Below are 27,971 nucleotides of genomic sequence, written 5' to 3'. Positions count from 1 at the left end.
TCTTAACTTTTTCATGTATTTGCTTTTATTTATTTTTTAATTTTTAGGTGTATGCGGAGCTATTAGAGATGGAATTGTTTACGGAGGCAATGCCTGAAGAAGATAACTGTTGTATTGATGAAAATAATGATGTAAGTTTCATTATCACTGCCCTGTTTATTGGTACTCTATATGTCCCAATTTACAGAATTTTTAGTCGGTCCAAATACTCCATTACTTCCATTTTTATACACTTTCCCCTTTTATTGACTTGGAATGACAAAAAGTTACATTTATAATTTAGAAAGATTTTCTGTGTTTATCTCAGTGTTATCAAAGGCGCGCTTAAAAGCGTGCTTAAGCCCCGAAGCGAGGCTCAAAACATGTTGAGCGCTTCGCCTTTCGCTTTATGTGCGCTTCAAAGTGTCATCATCAAGGCTCTAAGACATACTTTTCCTTGTCAATGAGCCTCTCTTGAGAGAGATGACACTAGATGATTGATATTTCACTTTATCGTAATATTTTTACAATTTGTTTGTCCGTATATTTGTTATTCATGCTTATTACTATTAATCTTGGACTAAACATATACATATTTGTATTTTTGCACCATTGCGCTTTTTTTCATTAAAGCCCATGCTTTATTTGCGCTTAAAGCCCCAGCTAACCTTAGAGCTTTTTTGCGCTTTTCGCTTTTGATAACACTGGTTTATGTACATATATTAACTTTTGAATACCCTGAACAAATGCAAAAGATTATCACAAGTAGTCCAGGTTGTTCAAAATTGTCTCTGGCGTCCTAGGTTCGATTCCCAGGAACAACATTAATTTTTATATTTATGTTGTTTTTTCCGAACCCCCTGATTGAAAATCCTGGATCCGCCACTGGGCACGCCTATAAGGAGCCAAAAATAGAATTATAATTTTATTATATCACCCCTAGTTATTGCTAAGTAACTTAATGATTGAAAGCAATAAAACTTACTTTAAAAGTTGTGCAACTAATAAAATTCTTTGAACTTTCCAACTTAATAATTAATAATAAGGGTAAAATAGATATGAAATGGTAAATTATCTCTTGGTTTTTCAAACTGGACAAGTAAAAATGGACAACTATTTTTAGTATAGATGATAAGTAAAAATGGATGGAGGGAGTACTAGCTTATTTAAGTATTTAACTATAAACTTCCTATTTTACCCTGAAATGATTTATAGCCACACAAATATCTATGACTTATTTTAGATCACAAATTTCAAAAGTCTTTCCTTAATTCTTAAACTTCGTGCCCAGTCAAACACCATCACATAAATTGGGACACAGGGAGTACTGTTATATAAAACTAAATGGGTATTTGTTTCTGTCAGTTGGCCTAACTAAGTATTCAGCACTTAATGTGGTTACTCCCCTAAAGCTTGATTAGCCTGAAAAGTGGGTCATCACTTACTCATAGAGATGAGAAATACTATTCATGTAATTAAGGAGCCGTTTGGACATGATTTCATCTCATGAGATGAAATCATGAGATTAAATCATGTTTGGACATGCAATTTGGATTTCTTAAGTTGCAGTTTTTTTTATAAACATAAAAACCCCACAAGTTGTGAAAACGATTAAAATTTTCCCAATTCTTATATAATCTTACCAAATGAGTAAATCATAGTTCATAATAAAATTAATACGCTACTAGAAGGCCTTTCTAAAAAATACAACATCAATTGATCAAACTTTAGTTCAATAAAAAGGAAAATTAACATGAATAGTAATGTAACTACTTTTTAATATAATCCTCCCACATGGTAAACATGATTGGTAAATATATTTTACCAACCTGCAGATTAATATTTAATACAATTGGTTGGTAAACATGATTGGTAAATATATCTATCAATTTATGGGTCTTTTTTTACAAAATACAAACATATGGGTCAAATTTTACATTTATATTTTTTGAAATCATGATTTCAAATCCCAAATCATGCCTTTTTGGATGATTTGGGATTTCATCTCATGAGATGAAATTAGAGATGAAATCGCATGTCCAAACGCCGATTTCATCTCATCGCATGTCCAAACGCCTACTAAATTTTCTTATTCTATGGGTGTGTTTGGTAAGAAGGAAAATGTTTTCTTACTTATTTTCTAGTGTTTGGTAAGTAAGCAAAAATATATTATCCCAAGAGCATATATATGTACAACAACAACATACTCAGTGTAATCCCGCATTTATATGTAATCTAGCAAAATATTATGGGGGTGGGATGGGGTGGGGAGTGGGGGTTCAGGGGTGGTGGGGGGTGGGATGGTCAAGGTGTGGGGTTTGGGGGCGTTGAATGGGTGGGAGGAGACAATGAACTTGGAATGTGACTTGTAGAACTTGTTTTCGCTACTTCCATTAACGAAGTCATTATCCTCATTTTTAAGGAACTTGTTTTCCTTGAGAAAATGTTGTCCAAAATATTGGACCAACCAAACATGACCAAAACACACCCTATTACGAGTTCAAAGTCAGAAACTTGAAGAAGATGGGTGTGCAAACTCTTGGAAGGAGAATATAATGCTGTCTTAAATATGTTCAAAGATGACGGAAGATGAGCCAAATGAACCATATAGTCTTTAAAAAGTCAATCTTTCATGTAGGCACAAAATGAATTATATCGTGCCTAACCGTTTGATGTACATTTTTCTTTTCGAAGTGGACTGATCCCAGATGCATTTTTTTAGTTAATTTACTGAACTAAGATTCTGATTAAAACTTTTCATGGAAGTTTATGTTGAAGCGTATATGGATTTCATTGCAGGATCCGTCGATGTTGGACGGTGAAAGATGTGGGATATGTATGGATGTTGTCATTGATAGAGGAGTTCTAGACTGCTGTCAACACTGGTAATTAACTAAACTATTTTTCCAACTTCATCACTCTGTGTGACATTGAAATAGAGAAGGAAGCAATTGTAGTTTGGCATAAATGGATGTTCAGTGCGTTTATATTTGAGAGACCTTTGGCTTCTCCCTTTTTTCCTGTTCTTTCCTCTTTCCCTTAAGCGCGGTTAGTTGACTTACTCTTTTCTTAGTGCAATTGATTTATCTGACCCTTTCCCTTCACGACAATCCTAAGTTTAATATTATTATGATTTACTCTTGGTACGACTTCTTTTTAGCATACTACGTCTATGTGCCTGCAAGGCTGTAACAGTATGTGGAGTTCAGAAATTTCTATGCTTGACAGCACACATGATTTTTGTCTTGGGTGGCAGTTATGCTTTGTTCTCTTTGAGTAGACATTCTGCAGAATGCTTCAATTACGACGTTTTTATTGTTTATCTAAATTATTCATGACTTCGGCATAGTTTCACTCTGCAAATCAGCTGTAATCTTGATTGGCCTTGTTGTTTATGTGACTCTGATATATATTTTTGCTGATGATGCCACATCGCCGGAAATTATGCAAATTTCCAGTTCCACGACTTTTATCTTCATCTTCTGTTACTACTTATGATGAGTTGCGATATTTGTGAAGCCAATTACTGTGCCTGCATACCATAAGAAGTAAGGTTTTAGTAAAGCTTTGTGAATGTGGACATTACTGAGATTAATTTTTTCAAATTTGGACTTTTATCCAACCTCTGCTAACTCCTTGCACAGACACAAATAATGACCTGAGCTCGTCATTTAAAATTTCAGGTTTTGTTTTACATGCATTGACAACTGGGCTACCATCACAAACTTATGCCCACTTTGCCAGAGTGAATTTCAATTGATCACTTGTGTGCCTGTAAGTAACTGGAACTATTGGTGCTGCTTCACATTGTTTAATCCTCTTTCTCAATTCATTAATGAGTTCAACAATGTCTTAGTTACACACTTATCGTTTAATGCTTGCTCTTTGTTTGCCGATGGTTCTGAGGTTTTTCTCCCATCTTAAGTCAATTGTAGAAGTTTTCGTAAAATTATATTGAAAGATCTTTGAGGAGCCCAATTAATTCTTACCAATTTTCGTGAAGGTATTTGATACCATAGGGGGCAGCCAGACTGAGGAGGATTTATATACCAGGTATAGTTGTTGTGTTTGTTTCTTTATCAAATCTATATCAATCACTACATCTTTTCCAGTGATGGTCATTATCCACTGCTGAAAAAGAAAGATTCAGTTAGATCCATTTCTTTTGTTAATTTGATTGGGGAAAGAAGCAACTATACACTTGATGTAAAAAGAACACCCAATGGAGGGTTGGTTGTAAATGTGTGATCTTGAAATTGTTCGAGTTGTGAGATTAAACAATATGGAATATCCATATACTAGCCAAAAATAAAGGTATATGTGAAGAACTTTAGAGAAATAAAGCCACAAAAAAGAGAAAACCTGAGAAAGCCTCAGTTTGGCTGGTTGCCTGGTTCAAAGGAAATCACTTGGCAATCACAAGTGAAATCTATTGTCTTTGCAAATCTTTGAAAGCACTACCTTTGTTTTTCTCCACAAATGTGAGAACTCATAAGCCTCGGTCGTGCTGGTTCAAAGGAAATCACTTGGCAATCACAAGTGAAAATTTATAATCTTTTTGCAAATTCTTAACATTTTCACAATTCCTCTCTCCTCAAAATGGATGCTAAAGATTTTCTACTGTTTGTGTAGGGACTTTTCTTGTGCTTCAACATTCTAGCTGACCTAATAACTATCTGGAATACTAAAAAAATTCTACTTATAAGATATTTCTGTTGCATGTTTTGGTCTTTGCTAATGGCATATAACGGTCTTTTCCAACCACTTCCATAAGACTGCATAGTTGCAGCTCATGTGATGCGTGGTGCTGCAAATGTACTCTTGTAGATAACTCTCTCACTATTATCAAAAATCTCAACTTTCTTTTGAAGCTGATGCTGTATTTTTTAGATTTACTGCAGTTAATTGCTGTACTTGCTATTTGAATTGCTCTTGCAGGTTTCTGTATCATTTATTGTTCTTCCTTAGTTTTTAAAGTTTGGACCTTGAGGTTCAAGGTTGTTGAGTATGGATATGGTGAAAGCTTCTAGCCATAGTCTGAGTTTTAAAACTTAATTTCCTAAAGTTTATACTGAGATACATTATCCAAAGAATATTATTTTCATTCTCAGGTAATTCAGTATAGATCTTTGATCTTATATCATGCATATCTTCTGAGAAGGTTTAATTTAATAATGCTCATTCTCTAGCAGTGGCTTGATTAGTTATTATCTGCTAGTAAATTGCAAGCAATTACTATCGGGTTTAACTCTCTGATCTTTGCAGAGATGATGATTGGTCCATTGAAGGGAAGACTAATACTCTTTCATTCCCATCATACTATATCGACGAGAATGTGAGTTAACATGTTCCAGTGACTGTGAGTAGTCATTGTCCACCTTTGCTACTGGCACCCCAATCTCTATGGGAGCCATACCTGTAGAGCCTGCATAAAATAAATACGCTGAAATCTCATGACTTCCTTTTGATCAACTCATAGTTTTCCTTGCACATAATAAATTACTTATGAGATTCGGGACTGGTTGTATGCAAGTCATGTAAAGCTGCATTACCTCTTCATTTCTTTGACATGCAACATACTATGCGTTCTCATTTCTCTTCCCATGCTTCCAGTGCTATCATTTGACTTCCTACACTAGAACAAAACTCTATTAGGTGATGTAATAGTTTCATGCTTAGAAAAGCTGAGATTATGTTTCTTATGTCATTCATTGCCATCCTAGCAGTAAGATTTCTTGCATATTAATGAAACAGAGTTTTGCTAGTAGTGGTTGTCTTTTGTTGGAAATCTTATGCATTTTTTTGGGGTTTCGATGAGACGATGACTATTTTGGTCATATTGCGTTCTTATCTTGAAGTCAACTCTTTGTCTGTAATTACTATGTTTTGTCTTTTCTAGGCAGTTGTCTGCTTGGATGGAGATGGCTGCAAAGTTCGGGCTGGCGCAGTTAAAAATGAAGGAGATCTGAATCTTGATACGTCAATTGCTTGTGATTCATGTGATATATGGTATGGTAATATATCAATTTTTTTTTTTTTTGATCAAGTAAAAGATTTCTTAATCTAATAGTAACTGTTTTGCTAATATAATTGCCTACTGCTAAGTTGAATAATTCTGTGTGGATGATGTGAAAAGACGAATACAGCCCTTTCGTTTTCTTTCTCCGTTTTGCTTATTGCCTGTTTAGAGCATGTTTGGTTTTGTGTACATATAAAGCACTGATGCAACAGAATGTTGTGATGTATTCGGAGGGTTTGTATAAAATTGATAGCATCGTAGTTATGGACCTAAGATGCAGTAAGGAGAGTGATCCACAGATGGTATAAGCTTTGCAACATGGCATTTTATGAGAGCTTGAGAAGCACCCCATGGACATACTTTGTGTTGTGGAATTTCTTATTTTACATATTCTACAACAATTTACTTCCTCCATCTCAAAATTTGGTCTACTTTGACTTGCACAAGGTATCCAAATGGATATCCTTGTTGCCAATGTTAGTCAGTTCCATATTGGTTGATGGAATGGATTATTGTCTCCTTACGGTGTTGGACTTAGAGTTAAGTTCAACCCAACGCCCATTTCTCTTAGCACGGTAACGGAGACAGACTCATCTAAAAGCCTGCTTATGTATCTTCTAAATAATGTTATCACTTTATCCAGCAGTGAGGTTTCCCGTAACTTTTTCTCCTACTGTAAACTTAAACTTAGGAAGTGCTTCATGCAGCTGAAGTTCTTAATTTCCTTACTTCTTTTTCAAGGGCTTCTCCTCTGAGTGATTCTTTGCATATATGTGAGTAGGTATCATGCCTTTTGTGTTGGATTTGACACTGAGGACACTTCTGAAAGTTCATGGCTATGCCCAAGGTAAGCAAGCATGAGTATTAGTTCCACATTTCTTTGTTTATGTGTATTTAGCAGCCGAACATGTGTAGATTTCCGTTAGCTGCTATTGTTTTATGTGTGTGACTTGTCTGTTTTTGAGACTACACAAAGATTATGCCTGATTTGTACTTAGCTACTGCAGTTATGCCTAGAATACTTAAAATTAGTCAGGACTTGTAATCTTGCCTAGAATCATAATTTTGTAGTTTACATAAACTATAATCTTTGTAACTTACTAAGAATATCAACCATGTTTGAGAGAATAACCAAGTTCTACAATCTTTTTCAATCTATTCTATTTAATTGTCATGCTTACAGATTTACGGATTAACTTTATCCGATAACTGAAAAAAATCAGATTTAGGGAGTAATCCCAACTCTTTGAAACTCAACTGTGTAGTTTAAAAGGCAATTCAGTACACTTCTACGCTGATCACCAGCACGGAAGATCGAGCTGTACCCCTTTTAGCTTGTGAATTTTTCTAGCTAAAACAGCTTCTTCAAGAATTGATGTATAATGAAGTTAAATAGATTAAGCTGATATGTAATCAGTTTGCCTTTCTGATCATCTCAATCCTGTTTATAACAAGAACTTATAAAGGTGAATTTTCATTATACTAGACAGAATATTAAATTTGGATGTATTGCCATTGGTTTGATCCACTCAGTTTAGATAATTTCCATGGTTTTAGATGTATTGTCATTGGTTTCGCCAACTGAAATTACCAACTTGTAGATCTTTGTATTAAATTCCTTACAAGTTCTCAGATTTAATATAATGTTACAGTCTCCTCAGATTTAATATAATGTTACAGTCTAGACATATAACAAATAGGCTCTAGCTTGAGGGGGAGTGTTAAGATTATGCAAAGACAATACTTGAATAATTACTAATTTAGGTGCCGTAGTCGTGCCTAGAGTATTCAGGATTAGTTAAGATCTGTTGTCTTGCTTAGAATTGTACATAAATTTGTGTAGTTTGCCTAAATTGCCACCTATAGAAAATTCCTTTTAAAAATGCCTTCCACATATAGTTTTATTTGTCAATGTATCTTTGGATTTTAAAAAAATGTATCCTTGGATGGAGGTAAGTTGATATTTTAATCTTGAGCACCTGTTGTGGTTTTAAACATAACTCTTATTATTACCACGCTATGCAGATGTGTAGACAAGCTACCCGAAAAGTCAGAATCTTACAAGAAGTTTGGTCCAGAAAATGCCAGCAATAACTGTTTGCTTGAGGCTTCCTTTTCAGGGGAAGTGTCTGTATCTGTTGCTGATGCTGGTGAGACGGCTGTTGTCGTCTCGATTGTTGAGAGGAACAAACAGGATGAAGTACCAGGGAGAAAACTTTTAAATCTAGATACTGAAGAGGCTATAAATACTGGCATTTTGATCCATGATCCTGTTCCTGATACTCCCAGTATAGAACTGTCCTTGCCACAAAATGAATGTCCAGATTCAGCGCAGCCTTCTGCTACCCCTGTGGATGTGAAGTCTGATTCATCAACGCAGTTAATTAGTAATGAACCGGTTCAACCAAATCTAGATCTTCATCTGGGATTGTCAGTGAACTCATTTTCAGCATGTAATGGTATGCTTACAATGTTTCGGGAATTTCTTTTGTTCCTTTGGATTTGGATATCTATCTTAAGCTGGGCCAGCTAGATAGCTAAGCTATTAATGTTCTATGCATCTCCAGTAGACGTTACAAATGCGAAGGTAGCTGGATATCAAGTACCTCAAGCTGCACGACCGAAGAATACGTCAGAATGCCTTCCTCCAGGTATATGACCGTAGGCCGTAGCAAACAACTTTCCCAAATGTTGGATTCTTGAACATTGTTGCTTCCTGAAAACGTTTAGTTCATTATAAACTTTATTGACATGTACATACATGCTTTCATATTTTTCTTCTCTGAAGTGTTTGCCATTGATGTGTCTGTCTAAGTATATGACCTTAGCAAACAACTTTTCTAAATATTGTATTCTTGAGCATTGTTGCTTTCTGAAATTTTTTAGTTCATTATAAACTTTATAAGACATAGGTACGTGTGTTTTTTTTTTCTTTCTGAAATGTTTGCCGTTGATGTGTCAGGTGAAAAAGTGACGCTTGATAAGAACGAGGACAAGGTTGTGGCTTCCGGTGCAAAAAGAAAGCGCAGGGAAAACAGGTATTATGCAATTAAACCTCTTCATTTGATTAAATAGGATCATTGTTTCTGATTATCTTAACGCTTAAACCTGATGCTATCCAGTGAAAAAGTTGCAACTGTACCTGTGATGATCTTTTTTTTTTTTTTTTTTTTTTTACATGGGTTCTTTAAGTGGCTTAAGCCCATGTTTCCAGCTATGTTGCTCGGACTCTTCGAAAATATTGACGGGTGCGTGTCGGACACTCCAAAAGTAGTGCATTTTTGGAGAATCCAACACGGGTGCGGCAACGAAAGTGAAGAGTCCACGCAGCTTAGGTTGCCAATGACTAATTGACAAAACATGTGGCTACTAGTTGTGCATCATCTGGCATGACTCTCCTGGACTTGCCCCTGGCGTACATATTAGAAAATTGAGATGTTCCATGTGACTGAAGTCACTGAACAACTTTGATCTTTTTCACTGAAAAACTTTGATCTTTTTCTTACTATGTAAGACATAGGAATTAAAAGATAGACATTGAATTGTAATGCGTCCCCATATTTTTTGTGATTGGGTATGTTTTAAACATCTAGACGTATCCCAACGTTACATGCAGTCTGCTAGTTGCATATTAGTTTTCTTTTCCTCTGTACAGGTTGAACTACATTTTTCTTCTTTCTATAAGTGATAAAGGCATGTCAAGCCTATTAATTGGCGGGAAAGGCTCAGAGTCTTTTGGGACATAAGCAACCCGATCTGGGCTTCTTTTTAATGACCTGTACTTCTTCTTGGAACTTCTTGCGCACTGACAAGATATTAATTGCCTAATCTTGTATTTCACTATTCATAATATATTCACCTAATTGCTTTTTGAAAATGATTCAATGTTTCTTTCCAATTTCCCTGTGCATTCATGTGTATTGTGTTCTCACAAAATGTAATCCTATGAAGCATGAGTTTTAAGTAGCCATCACCAGTCTATGTTGTTGTCACGTTAAGCACTAGTCTTGTGGAGATATAATAATCATCAAGTGCTATAGAAGTTAAGCTCTCTAAATAACTACTATATGCTATCGTTCTATCAGAAACCTGCTAGAGCCAAATGTTCAACAACTGCGACCTTCTTTATTAAGTTTACTTTTGTCCTTCCATTTCTATTAGGATTGCTTACAGTTCTGATAGTGATTGCAGAAATGCTGATGATGGAGGCATTAGAGCCAAAGCTGAGCCTGCCAATTATCCGAAGAGAGTTAAAATCGAGGGAACCAGTGAGCAAATTAATACAAAGGACCAACCTCCAGTATCTGCTTCTGACAAGTCCGATAAACCTCGAGCAATCACCTTGAAGGACGAGAAAATGAAATGTAAACCTGAAAATAAAAATCTTAACACTGACATAATGAATATAGTTCAAGGAACAGGTCGTAAAACTTTGAAGAAGCTTGCACATAGCAACCAGGATGGAATGTCCTCTGAACTAAGAGAAAATGCAGCTCGCTTGAGGGTTAAAAAGATCATGCGGAGAACTGGTGATGAGGACTCATCAGTGCTAGTTGAAAATCTGAGGAAAGAAATTAGAGAAGCTGTTCGTAACAAGTCTTATGGGGATAAAGGGGAAAAGCATCTTGATCCGAAACTTCTGACTGCTTTTAGAGCTGTTGTGACAGGATCTACAGCTGAAACTAAGAAGCCTTCTGTGGATCTGAAAGCAAAGAGGTCACTGTTGCAGAAGGGAAAAGTACGTGAAAACCTAACCAAAAAGATTTATGGTATTGGAGGAAGACGACGGAGAGCATGGACTCGGGATTGTGAAGTAGAATTCTGGAAATACAGATGCTCAAACATGTCAAAGCCTGAGAAGATTCAGACATTGAAGTCGGTTCTTGACCTCCTGAGAGATGATTCTGAGAATGCAGCAACAAAGCCTGTGAATGAAGGGGAAGGAAGGTCTTCCATTCTTTCAAGGCTATATTTAGCAGATAATTCGGTTTTTCCAAGAAAGGAGGATATCAAGCCTGCCTCTACCCGTACTGTTGTTGGAGCTGATCAGAACAAAGATAACGGATTGACATCAAGCACTTCAGCAACATCTTTTGCTAGTCCATCCAGTATAGTTCCACCCGTAAATGTGTCTTCTGTGGTGGTGGCTTCTCCTTTGGAAATTAAGGGGGCCAAGGTAAGTGTCCCAACCACTAAGGCTGATATTACTAGAATACTTTCAATCAAAGGCACTGATAGGCCGTCTACATCAACATCAAGTGGTTTGAAATTGTGTACCAAGGAGGAAACAGCTGTAAAATGTGATAATACAAGGAGCGATAAGAGGAAGTGGGCACTAGAGGTTCTTGCAAGAAAAACAGCAGCAGCAAGCAAGAGCGGGACCCTGGAAAATGAAGAGGACAGTGCCGTACTGAAAAATAATTATCCTTTGCTAGTACGTTAATTTTTTTTTCCTTTTGTACCATTTCTTTTTGCTGCCTGTTGTTCTGCACCTGATCATTTCTTGTTTTTAAACTTCTGAGCAGGCTCAGCTACCGAAAGACATGCGGCCAGCTTTGGCACCCTGTCGTCATAATAAAATCCCCATGTCCGTCAGGCTGGTAAGCACTGTCCTTTTCATTTCAAGTCTTTTCTAAGTGTACTTGTTACCCAGGCCCCAGGGTGATAATTTTGCTATTCTATGGTCTGATATTCGAGGTGTTAGAATGTTATGGTAAGAGTGCTATAAAAATTGCATATTGTTGCAGGAAACAATGTGCCTAGCATGTATAAATTGGTGTGCCCTTGTATTCATCATATCTTCAATAAATCTGTCTCCTCGCCAGTTTTTATTTATTTAAAGAATTTGGTAGCAGATTCAGTTTCAAAAAGAGAATTTGATTGCAGAGCCTCTACAGGGCTCAATTAGCTTCGCGTTATCTGCAAGTGGCTTTAAATATTCTGCTTCTGTTTCCTCTTTCCGGTGACCGTTCCAGAGACACTAATCTTATTTCTGATTATTGTTACACTTGCACGATACCTTTTCAGCAACTATTCTGGTGGCACCACTTTTCTTTCCAGCGGCCGTTCCAGCCGTTTCATGCCTCTTTCCAGTGTCTATTACGTCACCGTTCCTCTTATGGAGACTTTTTTGGCATTGGCACACCTCTTTTCGGTTTATTATTTGGGGAGCAGCTTCTCCAACGAGATTCCAGATGACCTCAACTTTTTTGTTAACTTTGCATTTTTTTTTTTTGGCGATATTTACTTCCTATATTTTCAAAGCAAGCAAACTCAAGTTTGTCTCTTCACTTTGAGTTTGAGGGTGCTTGTTAGAGTGTTTAAGTGGGAGCGTTACGATGTTAGGATTTGAGTGTTACAAAGTTGGATATTTTCCCACATTGAGTAAATATCCTATTTATATTGTGTCAAGCATCTATAAGCAGATGTTCCATATATTCATTATGCCATCAAGCCTTTAATAACCCTTTTGTTTTCCTCATGGAAAACGTCGTACTGCTGGAGATGCTCACCACATAATGAAAAAGAAAAATAAGTGAAAGAGATAAACAAAAAGGTTCATATGGACTGACGGAAAAGAATCCCCATTATTCTGATTTATTTTGCAAAAATGAGGATCTATGAAGTTATTTCTTTAGCTAAGTATATGAGGCTCCTACATGGCAGTGGAGGTGTGTTTAAGCGCTGGAGTTAGGTGCAAAGCAGGTTGACTGTTTCCACTTCCATAGACAGCTCCAGTTCAGACACCAAGACACTAAGGCGCACACCTCATCACCCATCGGCTTTGTCTTGAATGAGACAACATGAAACAATAACTGTTTCACTTAATTGCATTTGTTTCAGTTCCTCTGTCAATATAATTAGTGTTTGTGTTTATAGTCATCATTCTTGAATTGTATACGGTTTCTTTCTTTTTTTTTTTTTTCCCCCTCTTCATTTGCATCTTTCTTCCTTAAAGCCGAAACTTCATTCGTGGTTTGCGCTTAAAGCCTGACAATTCTCGACACTTCTTTTTCTTTGCTTTTTTTGTCTGCTTTACTCTTTTGAAGCAGCAAGGCATTTGCTACTGACAGCACTGTTGTGAAACACGCCTCTATATTTTGTTTCCTGTTTGGTCTTTGATTCTCAAATTTGACGGAGAACCCTGAGCTCCTAGGAGATAGCTTCATTATCTTAGGTAGCTAGAAATCATTCTCACAGTAGATATCTACATTATCACCACAATTCCACTAGCATCTATTCCATATGTTGATTGGCATCTAACAACTTGTTAATCCTTCACATGTGATAATAGGATCTATTCAAAGTCTTGTCCCTTCGGGACGTCCAATAGAATTAAAACTATACAGAATAATGACTTATTCAAAATCCCTAGTTAGTATGTTGCTTATTGGATTACAGATCCATATAACCAGGAGATGAATGGTGCCCTTTTTTTTCACGTTACCTTTCTAAAAAAATAGTACAGTTTTTTCCTCTATAATATAACAGATTCCTGGGGGATTTTTTCCTTATAAAATGTTGTCCGTTTGCTCTGTTCTCCCATAACCACAAACTGAGCAAATCATTCATCTTGGTTATATGTAATTTATCAATTTTTTCCTCTGGTTTTTCTCTCAGGCTCAACTTCACCGTTTCACTGAGCACCTCTTAAGGAAAACAAATCTGTCAGTTGTTAAACAGAACAGCAGAAACAGAACTGGCAATTGCAGACGCGGTTAATATTGAAAAGGAGGTTGCTGATAGGTCTAATAGCAAACTAGTATATGTAAATCTCTGCTCACAAGAACTGCGCAGATCAGACAATGCCAGTCATGTTGGTGTTGCAGAGCCAAATCCTTGCCAAACATCAGAAGTTCTAACTAACTCATCAGAAGAATTAAGCGACGCCCATTCTTCTGATCCAGCAGTCAATGAAGCGCTAAGAAATGCAGGACTTTTGTCCGATTCACCTCCAAATAGTCCAAGTTGCCCCTTGGAGGAAGTCAAAGAGGAAATTTGCATATCAAAAGAAGTTGAAGATGACGGGCCAGAGAATGTGTTTGAAGTGGATGCTCCTCCAGAACTTGATATATATGGGGATTTTGAATATAGTTTGGAGGATGATGACTTTTCTGGTGCTGGAACTTCAATGATCTCTGCGCTGCAGCCAGAAGAATCTAAAATGAAACTTGTCTTCTCCACAATCTACCCTGTGGGATCTGATGGTTCTATGGAACTTCAAAATCACGAAAAACAGGACATTCCTGACATCCTGTAGACACATCTTCCTTGAGTGGATGTGAAACAAGTGGTGGGGTTGGAAGCTCAACTGCAGCTGAGCAGACTGAAAATTGCCTTGATCATAGTTCCCTGGCAGTCGATGAAGAGTCTATTGTAGACTGTGAAGAGTTGTATGGACCAGATAAAGAGCCGCTGATTCAGAAGTATCCTGAGATGGCATCACTCAAGCTTGATGAACTGGCCATGAACATTGAAGTTCAACAAAGCAATGGAGTCGATGAATCCAATCAGGCTTCAAAGTCTTCGGAGCAGGGAAACGACAGCAGCTCTAATGCTTCCAAATCACCTAACCGGCTTACCAAAAGTGAAAATCTACAGGTGAAGAAGACATCGAAATCCCTTGCTGAAAAGGAATCAGGCAGCAAAAACTCTGTATCGATGAAGGTAATAAATGAGCACTCGCTTCCCTGATCACTGATAAAACCATTGTTCTCTTCCTGGAATCTTTTCTTTCGGGTACTAATTAAGTTATATTGTGACAGGTCGAAGCATACGTGAAGGAGCACATTAGACCACTTTGCAAGAGCGGGGTGATCTCGGTTGAACAATATAGGTGGGCTGTGGGCAAAACTACTGAGAAAGTCATGAAGTATCACCCAAAGGACAAAAATGCTAATTTTCTCATCAAGGAAGGAGATAAAATTAAGAAACTTGCAGAGCAGTACGTTGAGACAGCTCAAAAACAAAAAAACTAACAAGTATCTGTCTTAGTGATAGTTACGCGATGTACAGCTTTTGACTCCTAGTTTTTTTTTTTTCTCTATTCTTTTCCATATTGCTTCTGTTTTTGTATCTATGTCGAAGCTTAAGAAGTTACACTGGGGGACTAGGCTGATGTAAATGTAATTTAGTCTGAGTCTCAAAATTAGTGACTCAGACGACGAGGCATTTTCTTTTAGATTATAGACTAATTTTAAATGCAGAATGCTGCATCATTTGGACTTTGGAGGGAACATAAATGTATTATGAATTTATGACTTAGTTGTATAAAGATTAGAAACTATAGAGATGCCAATTGGCAGTCGAAGCTTTACTGCAATTTTATGTAACCTATTCAATCCTTAATTTGTTACAAATCGAAAGTGTTTTTATCTTCCAAAGGTCATCTCACTCGGCAATATGCTTTGTGCTTTCTGGAGAAAGATTCATAGCACATATACTTTGATAATTCAACACCGAGCTTATATGACGCGAGAACTAATACCAATAGGGCTATATTTGCTATGTCATATTTTTGCAAACTGGGTGAAGATTATATCCCCTGTATTATTTTGTGTGAAAAGTCACTCTTCCTCAGACACTGATAAAACCATTATTCTCTTCATTACCATAGCAAATAACCATACCAAACGCAGATAGCAAAAGAGATGAGTGTGTTGTTAGGAATCTCCAATATGCTAGTTTCAATAACTCTCGTTCTTAAAAGAATATTCTTGTGGCTTTTCCTGGTAAAAAATATAGTGAAATAAGCTTCTAAATCCAAATTTAAGGGTTCGAAATATTTAAAGATCCAACGGCGTTAAAATCTGCTTAATACGAGATATCAGATCAATCTTAAGGCTTTCATTTTCGGCCAGAGTTTGCCTTGGTGTTAGTTGAGTTTCTCTTTTTCCTTTCCTTTTTTCTTCAGCATAAATTTTTACTTATAAATTGGTGCATTCTCTTTCTTGAAATTCTTATACATTGGTGCATTCTCTTTCTTGAAATTACATTCTCTCAAATCTATTCAGAGAACAGATAAAGAAATTATTTTAATTGAGATTGCTACAAAATTTATGTTATTTAAGATAATTCTTATTTTATTATTATGTGCATTGAGCATTTGAGTCCCCCTTTCTTTTACATCAATCTCCATAGATAGGTTTATGAATTTTGATTGCCATTTCCTTAATGGACAACTACGTATATATACATCTTGGTTATAAATATTTACTAAACGCGACGTATGGGCTTTTTTTTTTATATTTACAAAAAAGATAATATTATAAACTTATATAAAACATATTAAAAAAAAAAATTATTTTTTTAAAATATTTTTTTGGCTCAAAAATTTATGTATTGAAAGTTGTATGAAATAAGAGTATTCACAAGGCATAAAAGTTCACCAAAATGCAGTGTATTGAAATCCGTATTAAAAACGTATTTGTAAAATGCTAGAGGTCTCGCTTAAGTGCTTAAAAATCCGCTCAAAATTGTGTGTATAAAAATGAAGTATACCTAGATTGGCCAAGTCTTAAAATTTCACTCACATTTTCGTATAAAGTCTTGTTAGATTGTGAAATTAATACAACTACAACAACATTTTATACAACTTCGATACAACATCCACTTTTAAAATAATCGCCTCTCGCATTTTTTAAGGTGATAAAAATGCAGATATCTTTCTCAAGCTACGAAAAGTTCATTTTCTTCAACTTTGGTGGCTAAAGACGTATTTAAATGCGCAGATATCTCGATCGCTAAAGATTACTACCAAAATTTTATGCATAGAACTTTATTTAAACGTATATCTCGCCTTTCAACATTCGTAATTTGCATTTACATTTATAAATTATATTAGGATCTTTGAAAATTAATACAACTACAATAACATTGTAACAACTTTCGTACAATTTTCAAGGCTTAAAGTTTTCACTCACAATTTTGTGTATGAAAATTATATTAAAAATTTCGCTCACACACATTTCATACACAAAAAATTGAGGTAATTTTTTAAGCCTTTGAGCAAAAAATAAATAAATATATTTTTAAAAAAAAATATATTTTCTGGAAAAAAAAAATAAAAAAAGGAAAAATATATGAAAATCCGTCATGTTTCGTAATATGTTGTTATGTTTTGTAAATAAGGAAAACTATCGTCACGTTTGGTAAATATTTCTCCTTAATATGTATATTCACGTAGTTTTCCCTTTCCTTAATAAAGGGAAAATTTCACTAATAAACAATTTATGAGTCAAAATTACATATTCATAGGACATATTTTAAATTACAAACCTGCGGCCCAACAAATCATGGCCCAACTATAAAAGAGGCTGGATATTCTCTTTCAGCTCTGTTTGGATTGAGAAGGTAACGCCCATTAATTTCTCCTCCAAATCCTTGCGAAGATTTTGTTGGAAGATTTTTCATGATTTTCTCCAATATACAATCGTATATGGCAGTAAAATCGTGATTTCAGGTTCTTCGATTTCTCCGTCCAATCCTGCATTCCTTCAAATCTGCATGTAGATTTTGCTAGACTTTTTCCTTGATTATTAGTGATTTTCAGAGATTCTTGGATCAAAAGTAAGAGAAAACACTGATTTCGATTCAATTCTATTTAATGGAAGTTTATCCTATATACATTCAACATAGTGGTGAATAGAATTCTGAAAATAATTTTGTCAATTTTGTTGGGGATTGTGTTGTTATCGAATCTAGTTTCAATTTTGAAAACTTAGTTGCAGCAATTTCAAAACAAATCCGGGTTGATTCTGAATTGAATATCATAGAGATCAAGTTCATTCCGAAGGATGGTTTACTGCCTATGCTAATTCACAATGACACTGGTGTAGCCTATCCGTTGTGTATAACAGTGAAGAAGGCGTCAATTGCCTGCTACAAATCCAGTGGGCTTAGGTAGAGGTGGACTTATGCAAGAGATTGATGATGCATATACAATAGATATGATTGAATTAGAGAATGATGAAATTGATTTACGAGAACGATGAAGAAGTTCGTGAAATCGAAAACAATGATTGTATAATAGAAAAAACGCTTTACACAAAAATGTTGAGGATAAAATTTACATAAACAAGAGACGCTTAGTAAAAGTAAAAAAACTAAGGCTCGATGCAAGAAGTTCCAAACTTAAGGTGAAGAGATCAAGTGCAACAAGGTATGGTATAAAATTGTATATTCTGTATTTGTATAATTGAATAGTATGTATGTTGATAGAGTGATTCGTGTACTGTATGTATGTGCTTTGTGGATATATTTATGGATATTTGTGTATAAATTTGTATTAAGAAGTTTCAATTATTTACTACTAGGTATCACCTCTCTTGTGTGGATGAATTCAGATTGAGTTTCAAATCTTCGCCGTGCAATACGGAAAAAATATTCAAAAGTATGAGGCATTTCAATAATGTTCATACATGTTCGTTTTCTGAAAGATACTTAATGCAACGTCAAGCTACTTCGGTTGTAGTTTCTGGTTTTGTTGTGGATAAACTTTCTGATCCAAAAAGATAATACACTCCAAAGGATATACTAAGTGACATGCAACAGGAGCACGGTGTTAAGTTGAACTATATGAAAGTGTGGAGAGCTAAAGAAAAGGCAAAGGAAATAATAAGAGGGAAACCTAGTGTATCTTATAGGGAGTTGCTGTCATACTTGTATATGTTGGAGTACACAAACTAAACGGTTACAAGGTTGCATAAGTCGGATGAGGACGTTTCCTTTATGTGATTTGTTTCCCCGTATTCATCTATCAAGGGTCGGGGAATATTATGTGCCAATAATGGTGGTTGATGGGAGCTTTCTCAAAGCAAAGATATAGGGGGACTATTTTGACTACTTGCATACTAGACGCAACTGGTGAGTACACTATATCAAGATTCCTTTCTCTTAATGGTTGTTTCAGTTTGTATATACTTGAATAAAACATGTATAATTGTGTATATTTTTCTATACTGACTGGCAGTGGGGTCATGAATGATTTTGTTCTTATCATTCTTCCTTCTTATAAACCTTTGTCTTCTTGGCAGATTTACCCCAATAGATTCAATGTCCTCTTCATCATCCCAACCCTCATCCTCATCTATTTCAAAGCTATCATCGTGTAACTATCAATGTAAGGTTCATCACCTCCTAATCTACCCTCAAGACCAACCTTTACCGTCAGTAGTTTCATCAAATCCTAGATCCACACTCCCTTCACCCACTGAACCTCTTCACCATCAGGTTTTGCCCTCTCACTTCTTTTTCTCCTCTGAACTTCAATCCTCATTTTAGCCCTCAACTCTCTTACCTCATCAGGCTCATCACTTGCATATCCATCCTCACCTTTCCCCTTCTATGTCATCTACAGATTGTTCACTATCATCGCCTGAGAAATCGAACCCCTGATCTAAGGAATCAACCAATCGGACCTAGATCTTCATGAACAGCAGGTGTAGAAGATGAAGGACCTGCTGTATTTTCAGCAGCACTAGCAGCACAAGTAAAAGAACAATGGGGTGGATTATTTTCAACTGAAGCTGCAGATGTAGAAGAGGAAGGGCCTCACGTATTTTCCAGTGTATCAAGACAAGAAAAGAGGAATGGGGTGCTGTTTCTTCAGGAGCAACAGCAGGTGTAGGAGAGGCAGGAGGTATTTTTTCTGGAACAAAAAAATTTGAAGTAAAAGAGGAATGGGGTGGTGTGTTTAAAGAGGAATGGGGTGGTGTGTTTTTAGCAGTAGCAACAGGTGTATAAGAGGTAGGAGGTGGTTTTTTTTTACAAATTTGAGTAGAAAAGGACAAAGGTGTATTAGGACAATTGAAGGGCTCCTAAACAACCCTTTCATTACTACCTCTTTCATCGACCCCTTTATTAAAAGGGAAACAAGATTCCTCCCTATCCCCATAACTAACATATTCTAATAAAGGTGAGTCCACAACTGCTTCATCAACCATGTGCTTGACAAAAACCTCCACAATATCACCATCATTCAAACCCATAGTCATATTTAAAATAACCTTATCACTATCAACATCTACCAAAATGCTACTATTAGGTGGCTTAATACTAAATGTGCAAGTATTTGTGTATCCTAATTCTTTAATAAAGTCTCTCAACTCAAAAAAAAGACAACATATCAACATCGACATTCAATATATCAGTAACTTCCCACCTTCATATATTGGTTCCCCATTATTTAACTGTAATACACCTCCATGGTACCATCTTAAGGTCACATACACAAAATCAGCCATGTACTACCTAAATACAAAACAAAAAAACAAAGAATAACAAATAATTCAACTTAATGTCAAACGGAATAAAAAAAAATGATAAGCATATGCACAGTAACTGAAAACCCTATACTACATCATTTTTTGAAAAAAAATAATCAAACAATATGCACAATATGATAATAAATATGCTGATTACAGTTGGGGAACTATGAAAATTTGTTCTTTATAGTCCAGATTTCAGGTAAGCCGACAAAGCACAAAATCCTAGTATCATTTTTTGAAAAAAAAAAAAAATGTAAAGAACTAACCTTTACTAGATGAACAATGAGTAGCAACGAAAAATAAACTTTAAATCGCCTTATGTACGTGATAATATGTTGACAAATATTGGGGTTGAAAATGGTGTTGATCGTGATATTTGGATTAGGTTAGGTTTTAGAATATGAGAATTGGGGTGATTTAATTTAGAATGGGTGGGTTACGGGTCGGGTTAATAAAAAATGGGGCAAAATTAAAGATGTGGCATGTAGGCCAGACGCGTGTGGACAAGCACCTGTTAATAATTGGGGGTTGGCATATTGGACTGCCACATCAGCAAAAAAGGGGCATTTTAATGCTGAATTTTTTTTTCCAGGGGGGTAATAGGACTAACGCAAAGGTTAGGTGTGTAGTTGGGATTTTGGTTAAACGTTGGGGGGTATTTTGAGTATTTTCTCTATATGTGTATAATTGAATAGTACGTATGTTGATAGAGTGATTAAGGTATCGATGTATGTGCTGGGATATGTTTATGGATATTTGTGTATAAATTTGTATTAAGAAGTTTCAATTATTTACTACTAGGTATCACCTTTCTTGTGTGGATGAGAATTGTGATTGGAGTTTCAAATCTTCTGCCGTGCACATGGGAAAAATATTCAAAGTGAGGCATTTCAATAATGTTCATACATATTCATTTTCTGAAAGATACTTAATGCAACGTCAAGCTACTTCGATTTTAGTTTCTGGTTTTGTTGTGGATAAACTTTCTGATTCGAAAAGATAATACACTCCAAAGGATATAATAGGTGACATGCAACAGGAACACGGCGTTAAGTTGAACTACATGAAAGTGTGGAGAGCTAAAGAAAATGCAATGGAAATAATAAGAGGGAAACCTAGTGTATCTTATGGGGAGTTGCCGTCATACTTGTATATGTTGGAGTACACAAATCCAGAAATGGTTACAAGGTTGCATAAGTCGAATGAGGGACGCTTCCTTTATGCATTTGTTTCCCTGTATTCATCTATCAAGGGTTGGGAATATTGTAGGCCAATAATGGTGGTTGATAGGAGCTTTCTCAAAGCAGCATATAGGGGGACTATTTTGACTACTTGCATACTGGACGCAGCTGGTGAGTACACTATATCAAGATTCCTTTCTCATAATGGTTGTTACAGTTTGTATATACTTGTATAAAACATGTATAATTGTGTATATTTTTCTATATTGACTGTATAATTGTGTATATTTTTCTATACTGACTGTATAATTATGTATATTTTTCTATACTAGTTGTATAATTGTGTATATTTTCCTATACTGACTGTATAATTGAGTATATTTTTCTATACTGACTGTATAATTGTGTATATTTTTTCTATACTGATTGTATAGTTGTGTATATTTTTCTATACTGATTGTATAATTGTGTGTATATTGTCTAAACAGGGAATATCCTACCGCTAGCCTATGCACTCGTCGACTCAGAAAATGATGCATCTTGGGGATGGTTCTTCATGCAACTGAAGAATACTTTTAGGGTTAGGGAAGGAATGTGTATTATTTCGGATAGACATGATAGCATTCAGAATGCAACATCAACTGTTTACCCGGAAGTGCCTCATTGTTTTTGCATCTACCATTTGTGGAACAATGTCAAGGCACTATTAGGAAAAATAAGGAAAAAAGGAGACCGATCTTTTTTGCTTTGGCTAAGGCTTACACCACTGAAAGGTTTGAACGCTACATCAACGAATTGAATAAATTTGATCGGCGAGTGCAGCCTTACTTGTTTAATGTTGGGTATGAACGGTGGTCTAGAGTAATCTATAGAGTGAAAAGGACAATTTTCATGACCTCCGATATCGCTGAGTCAATGAATTCGACAAACAATTTGCAAGAGAGCTTCTAGTAGGATGCTTGCTGGAGCTTTTGACAAAGTTGATGACACAATGGAGCTATGAAAATAGGAAACATGCAACGAAGTCTACAGAGCTTGGCAAAATGTACAACAAGATGTTGAAGAAAAATATGATTGCATCACAGAACATGACGGTAAAAACTTAAGTATAATATTTCATTGTATTACTGAATTGCATCCATAATAACTGTTTTCTGTTTTCTTGAAAAAACTGTAGGCGATACCTTCTATAGACCAGTTGTACACAGTGGTTGGTTAAAGGGAAAAGGATAAACATAGTGGACCTCGGAGAGGGAATATGAAGTTGTAAGAGATTTCAAATGAATTAACCCTACGTCGGCACGCTTGGCTTAGTAAAGCCCAATGGAACGGACCCAATCCAATTCTGCTCTTTCTACTACAAGAAGGATTATCTCATGAAAACATGGGAAATTCCTGTGAATCCTATTCCAGATGAGACTACATGGGTTGTCCCTAGAGAGGTCATGGAGAATGTGGTCTTACCACCAGAAGGGAAGAGAAGTGTTGGAAGACCAAAAAATAAGAGATACAAACCGGCTTCGGAAATGAATAATAATAACGATAAGAAGAAGAGGGCTACGCTTTCATGTGGGCTGTGTGGACAAGCTGGTCACAATAGGAAAGCATGCAAAAACATACCAAAGAACTTAGTTTGAAACACTAGAATTTATGTTACGTTTCTAATTCACCGATGAACACATACCCTTTGGAGTGTTCGGAGTATCTTATAAAGATACATTTCTTCCCTTTTGGACTCAGTTTTCCGAACTTACCAAAACGATCTTTTACATATGCAGCACAACCCCAAGGTCGTAGATCATTCAGGTTTGGTTTATGACCAATCCATAGCTCGTACGGAGCGAAAGTAACTGAATTAGAAGGCACTTTATTCAATATATAGGCCACAGCCAATAAAACATCTCCCCAGAAGCAGATATGTAAATTTGCCTGCGGCATCATGGACCTTGTCATGTCCAATACTGTTCTATTCCTCCTTCCTGATATACCATTCTATTGAGGTGTGTAAGGAATAATTAACTGTCAAGTAATGCCTTTTTTCATAACATAATTCTTCAAATTATTTTGATAAATATTCACGGCCTCTATAGGTTCTTAAAGTGTTTATACTTTTATCTAATTGATTCTCAACTTCATTCATATATCTTCTAAAGAATTCAAGGGCTTCAGATTTATGAGAAATCAAATAGACATAAACAAATCGCATGAAATCATCAACAAATATAATGAAATATAAAGCACCAGACCTTGCGCTCACCTTCATCAGACCACATATATCATAATGGATTAACTACAATGGGGAATCGGCTCTCTTAGCCTTCCCAAATGGTCTATGTTTAATCTTTCCGGCAAGACAATTTTAACAAGTTAACACTTCAATTTTGGAGAAAGGACCCAAATGCCCTTCCTTTGCTAATCTATTCATCCGGTCTTGCCCTGTGTGACCTAATCTTGCATACCATGTAATAACATCTCATTACACAATGGTCAACATAATAGTCATAAGTTGAAGGATTACAATCTAAAACGATAAAACCATCATAACGAAGTCCAAAAAAATAATAAAAAACACATTGTCTTGAGTAATTCTAACACCATTGCGACTAAAATTTAAACAAAAACCAAGATCTAGAAGAATAGACACAGACACTAAGTTTCGTTGAATCTCTGGAGCATATAGGACGTCATATAACATCAAAGATGGGCCACCACGCAAGTCCATTTTACAAGTGCCTATCCCTTCGACTTCAAGCTTTGCATTATTTCCTATATGTACCCACCTTGATCTAGGTGAAACTCGACAGAACTACACAAACGCTTCTCGATCATGACACATATGGTCGGTGGCCCCTGAGTCTACAATCCACACAAGATAAGATTTAGTTAGTAAAACAGTGCTAGAAACATATGTAGCACTTAGAGATGCGTTTTGAAATGCTACATTTTTTGGCTCGGGACACTCACGAGGAAAATGCCCCGGAACATGGAAGTTGTAGCATTTCATCTTACTCTTGTCACGACCCGAACTACGGGCCGCGACGGGTATCCGGGACTAACCACCGAACACCACTCATTCCATTACCTATATGCTCTCATTCATAATACTTGCTCAATTTTATGAAAACATATATAGATCATAGGGAACGTAATTACTTTTATAAACATAAGCCCTTCGGCTATCAAAACAATATATACATACACATACACATACACATACACATACATGGAGACCATGGGACCATACTACCCACACATGCGTATCTACGAGCATCTACTAGAGTACTAGACATACGGACGGGACAGGACCCCGTCATGCCCAATCATGAACATATACATGTATGTACCAAAAGAATAATCAATGGCACCTCCGGACAATGGAGTGCTCACACGTCTACCACTAGCTCCTATAGATCGGCACCCGTCTCCTTGCCTACCAATGGCATGAACATGCCGGCCCAAAGAAAACGGACGCCGCACGAACATTATGTTCGAGTATGTAAAGCAAGGTGAAAACGAAATAAGCATAGTAAGCATATCATAAGTCACGGGATGGAGATACAACTCGCGCGTACTCTATAATCATAGGTACATTTCATATACATTCATCATACATAAGCATGTCATATACATTACCATAGCGTATGCTCTATCATGTCACATATACATCATCATGCCATACATGCATCGTCATATCAATCGTACATCATCATGTATACGTTAACCCGCGATCCGGTAACCATCATATGCCGCCCACTAGTATGTCATGCCCGGCCTTCTAGGCTCGGTAGAATCATAGCAGCTCGCCTTAGCGGTGACATGCCCGGCCATCTAGGCTCCTGTAGGATCATAGCGGCCCCCGCCTTAAGCATTGACATGCCCGGCCATCTAGGCTCGGTAGAATCATATCATCATACATAGCATGCATTCATCATCGTACATTATACATCATCATAGTCATCACTATCATTCATTTCATATTCATATCATGGTTTCATCATAATTTAATATCATCATATATTTATTATCCATTCATACATTAGGACTTGGAAGCAAGTATAGTCATGTCGGGGTGACATAAGGTCGTGGACCCCCGATTTCATTATAGAGCATTCATAGGCATTCTATCTCACCTTGGAAGAATGGGCATAAGGTGAGTATATATAATGGTCAATCATCAATGAACCACGGATAGCTTCATTAGCTTAATAGGAGCATCATATCATTGACTATGCGCATCTACGGAGCTTACTTTGTCATTATCGTTAGCGTAGTCGTAACATATCTCTTATCTCGTATGGCTATTCGTGCATAATGGCTCGTAGCCTTCTTGAAGATAGGACATTCGTAATAAAGAGGACATTCATGCCATAGGACTCATGCCTTAGAAAGAAAGGATTAGCCTTACATACCTTTGTCGTTTAGCTATTCTATCGCTTGCTCGTTCTCCTTTAATGCACTTGTTTATACCTTCAAGAGAATTCGTATCGATATTAGCTATATAAATGCGTTGAGATACTTACTAACGCTAGAGAAATTTGGGCAGCATTTCCTTTGTTTCTACTACTTTCCACCATATTCCATATCAACTCCCAACGTTCATAACAATCATCACAATATCACTAACAACAATCGTCATTCATTTACATAATTCGCATTTCACAATTCTACTTAAATTCTCCATATTCATGACTAAAAGTCCATCGTCGTATTCTTTCATATCCAATACTTATTTCATGCTCTATAGGTCATTTATAACGCATTCATATCATCAACACATATCATCCATGATTCAATTCAACTACTACTCACTAGCAACACTATTCACACATTTGATGACCTATTTGCTATACACTTCTACAATCCATGTGTTTCAATCTATAAATAATTCAAACAACATGTAAAGATCATGTGACTTACCTTAGATGATGGAGGAATAAGCTTGGAATGGTGATTCACCCTTAGCACCAAAACCCTAGTTTATCTCTCTTGGGATTTCTCAACTTGGATGACTTTTAATGGGTTTCCTTCACTTGATTCACCTTAATTCTTGTTATTGATCCTTGATTTCTCTTGTTTTCTCATGGATGAAATGTTTGGAACTCTCTAGAGGTTTCTTGAAGTGTAGAGGTGAAGTGGGAAATGAAATAGAAATGAAAAATAGTCCACCCCATATAAAATACACTTCGGCCCGACCTTATACGGACCAACATACGGTCCGTATGTTTTATACGGTCCGTATGTCCGGCCGTAGATCTGTTCCAAGTATCCCTCACTGGGATTGGATCTACGGTTGAACATACGGTCCATAAAGATTTTATACGTGTATCCGGCCGTAGGTTGGTCCAAGCCTTCAGAATCGTTTCGTCGACTCGTTTGATCTCCGATCCTTATGGAACCTTCTTAACACTTGTTCCTTACTTCAATACCATTCTAAGGGACATTATAACTCTTCTTCAAAGGGTCGTTAAGACATCATTAACTTAATACTCGTAATTCTTATCCGATACATTCAACTCATAACTCGCTTTCCTTAGCAACTTTCTTTCCTTAACTCGTATGTCTTTGGAAATCTTAATTAGGATCGTCAAATACTATTTCTTACTTGTCCAACCCTCATATACATCATACCCCTCGCTCGTCTACTCACTGTACATTAATGGGGAATTTTCCGAGGTGTAACAACTCTTGTCTTTCTTCTTGAAAAATCATTCCCTTCTTGGAATTTGGCTTGTTCCTTTTCTTAGAGGGTCCTTCTCCGGTCTCCTTACCCTTTCCGTCATTTTTTCAAATCTTCTTGCGCTTGAAACCTAAAGACTTCTTACCACTTGATTCTGCCACATCGGCACTAGATACAGTTTTAGCTAGGGCTGCTTATCGGGCGGATCGGATGGATTATTACGTTTAACGATTCGGCTTAACAGTTATCGGCTTTTAAAAGTACTAATCCGCTAGCCAACCTATAAGATATCGGTTGGTTCGGTATCGGATTACAATTATTGGACGGTTATTGGGCGGTGTATCGGCTAAATATAAGAAAAAATGAAAAATCCTTCTCTACACCAAAATCTTTCTGGTTTTGTACTCGCTCCTGATTAACCACATTAAATTTATTTTGGGGTTATACTTGGGAATTGATGGATTGCGCTTATTAGCAACTAAGTTTGACACCTCGCATTGGACATGGATTATCAAGACTTAAGACAAAAGGCACCTCATGTAAAAATGATTAAACGCGTGTATGTATATAAGCACCTTAATTGTAAAATTCTTGAGTCTTGCACACGCGATAAGACTAATGAGTAATGACTTCATCGTGCTTTAGCCTTCGGGTAGATTAGGGTTATAAAGTATAAACTAATAACTAAAGTAATTAAGTGAAAAAGTTAACGACTTTTACGAAATGGGCTTGTCATATTTTCTTTGAGGCTTAGCTTTAGGTTTAGAAATTATAATTACCATACATATTTTACATGTTTAGGAGTAAAAAAAAAAAAATATGAAATATGATAAATTAAAAAATATGAA

General features: G+C 36.3%; 2 protein-coding genes across 4 annotated transcripts; both read left to right on the top strand.

The window, feature by feature from the left end:
- Window positions 1-20: 20 nt before the first annotated feature.
- LOC132040750 (uncharacterized protein At4g10930) lies at window positions 21-14,441 on the top strand. The gene is given in 14 exon segments (XM_059431419.1): window positions 21-131; window positions 2,779-2,864; window positions 3,663-3,753; window positions 3,983-4,032; window positions 5,245-5,314; window positions 5,879-5,988; window positions 6,780-6,845; window positions 8,024-8,457; window positions 8,566-8,649; window positions 8,961-9,036; window positions 10,190-11,432; window positions 11,524-11,598; window positions 13,619-13,678; window positions 13,680-14,441. Coding segments are annotated over 14 exon segments (3,087 nt in total). The 5' UTR covers window positions 21-68; the 3' UTR covers window positions 14,259-14,441.
- A 2,763-nt stretch (window positions 14,442-17,204) lies between these two features.
- LOC132040102 (uncharacterized) lies at window positions 17,205-22,731 on the top strand. 3 transcript variants are annotated; one of them, XR_009410560.1, is made up of 4 exons: window positions 17,205-17,566; window positions 21,067-21,617; window positions 21,935-22,540; window positions 22,624-22,731. XR_009410560.1 is itself a non-coding variant. In XM_059430717.1 (3 exons), the coding sequence occupies exons 2-3, from the start codon at window positions 21,296-21,298 to the stop codon at window positions 22,243-22,245; spliced, it is 633 nt and encodes a 210-aa protein (XP_059286700.1). In that variant the 5' UTR covers window positions 17,205-17,566; window positions 21,067-21,295; the 3' UTR covers window positions 22,246-22,608. The 3 variants fall into 3 exon arrangements, 2 of the variants coding, with proteins under 2 accessions (XP_059286700.1, XP_059286701.1); XM_059430717.1 differs by lacking the exon at window positions 22,624-22,731 and having other exon boundaries at window positions 21,935-22,608; XM_059430718.1 differs by lacking the exons at window positions 17,205-17,566; window positions 22,624-22,731 and having other exon boundaries at window positions 21,010-21,617; window positions 21,935-22,608.
- Window positions 22,732-27,971: the final 5,240 nt, after the last annotated feature.

Source organism: Lycium ferocissimum, chromosome 12 (assembly GCF_029784015.1).
Source record: "Lycium ferocissimum isolate CSIRO_LF1 chromosome 12, AGI_CSIRO_Lferr_CH_V1, whole genome shotgun sequence".
NCBI classification, from domain to species: Eukaryota; Viridiplantae; Streptophyta; class Magnoliopsida; order Solanales; family Solanaceae; genus Lycium; species Lycium ferocissimum.
The sequence above is the reverse complement of the archived record's forward strand: the minus strand, read 5'-3'. Positions and strand labels throughout refer to the sequence as shown.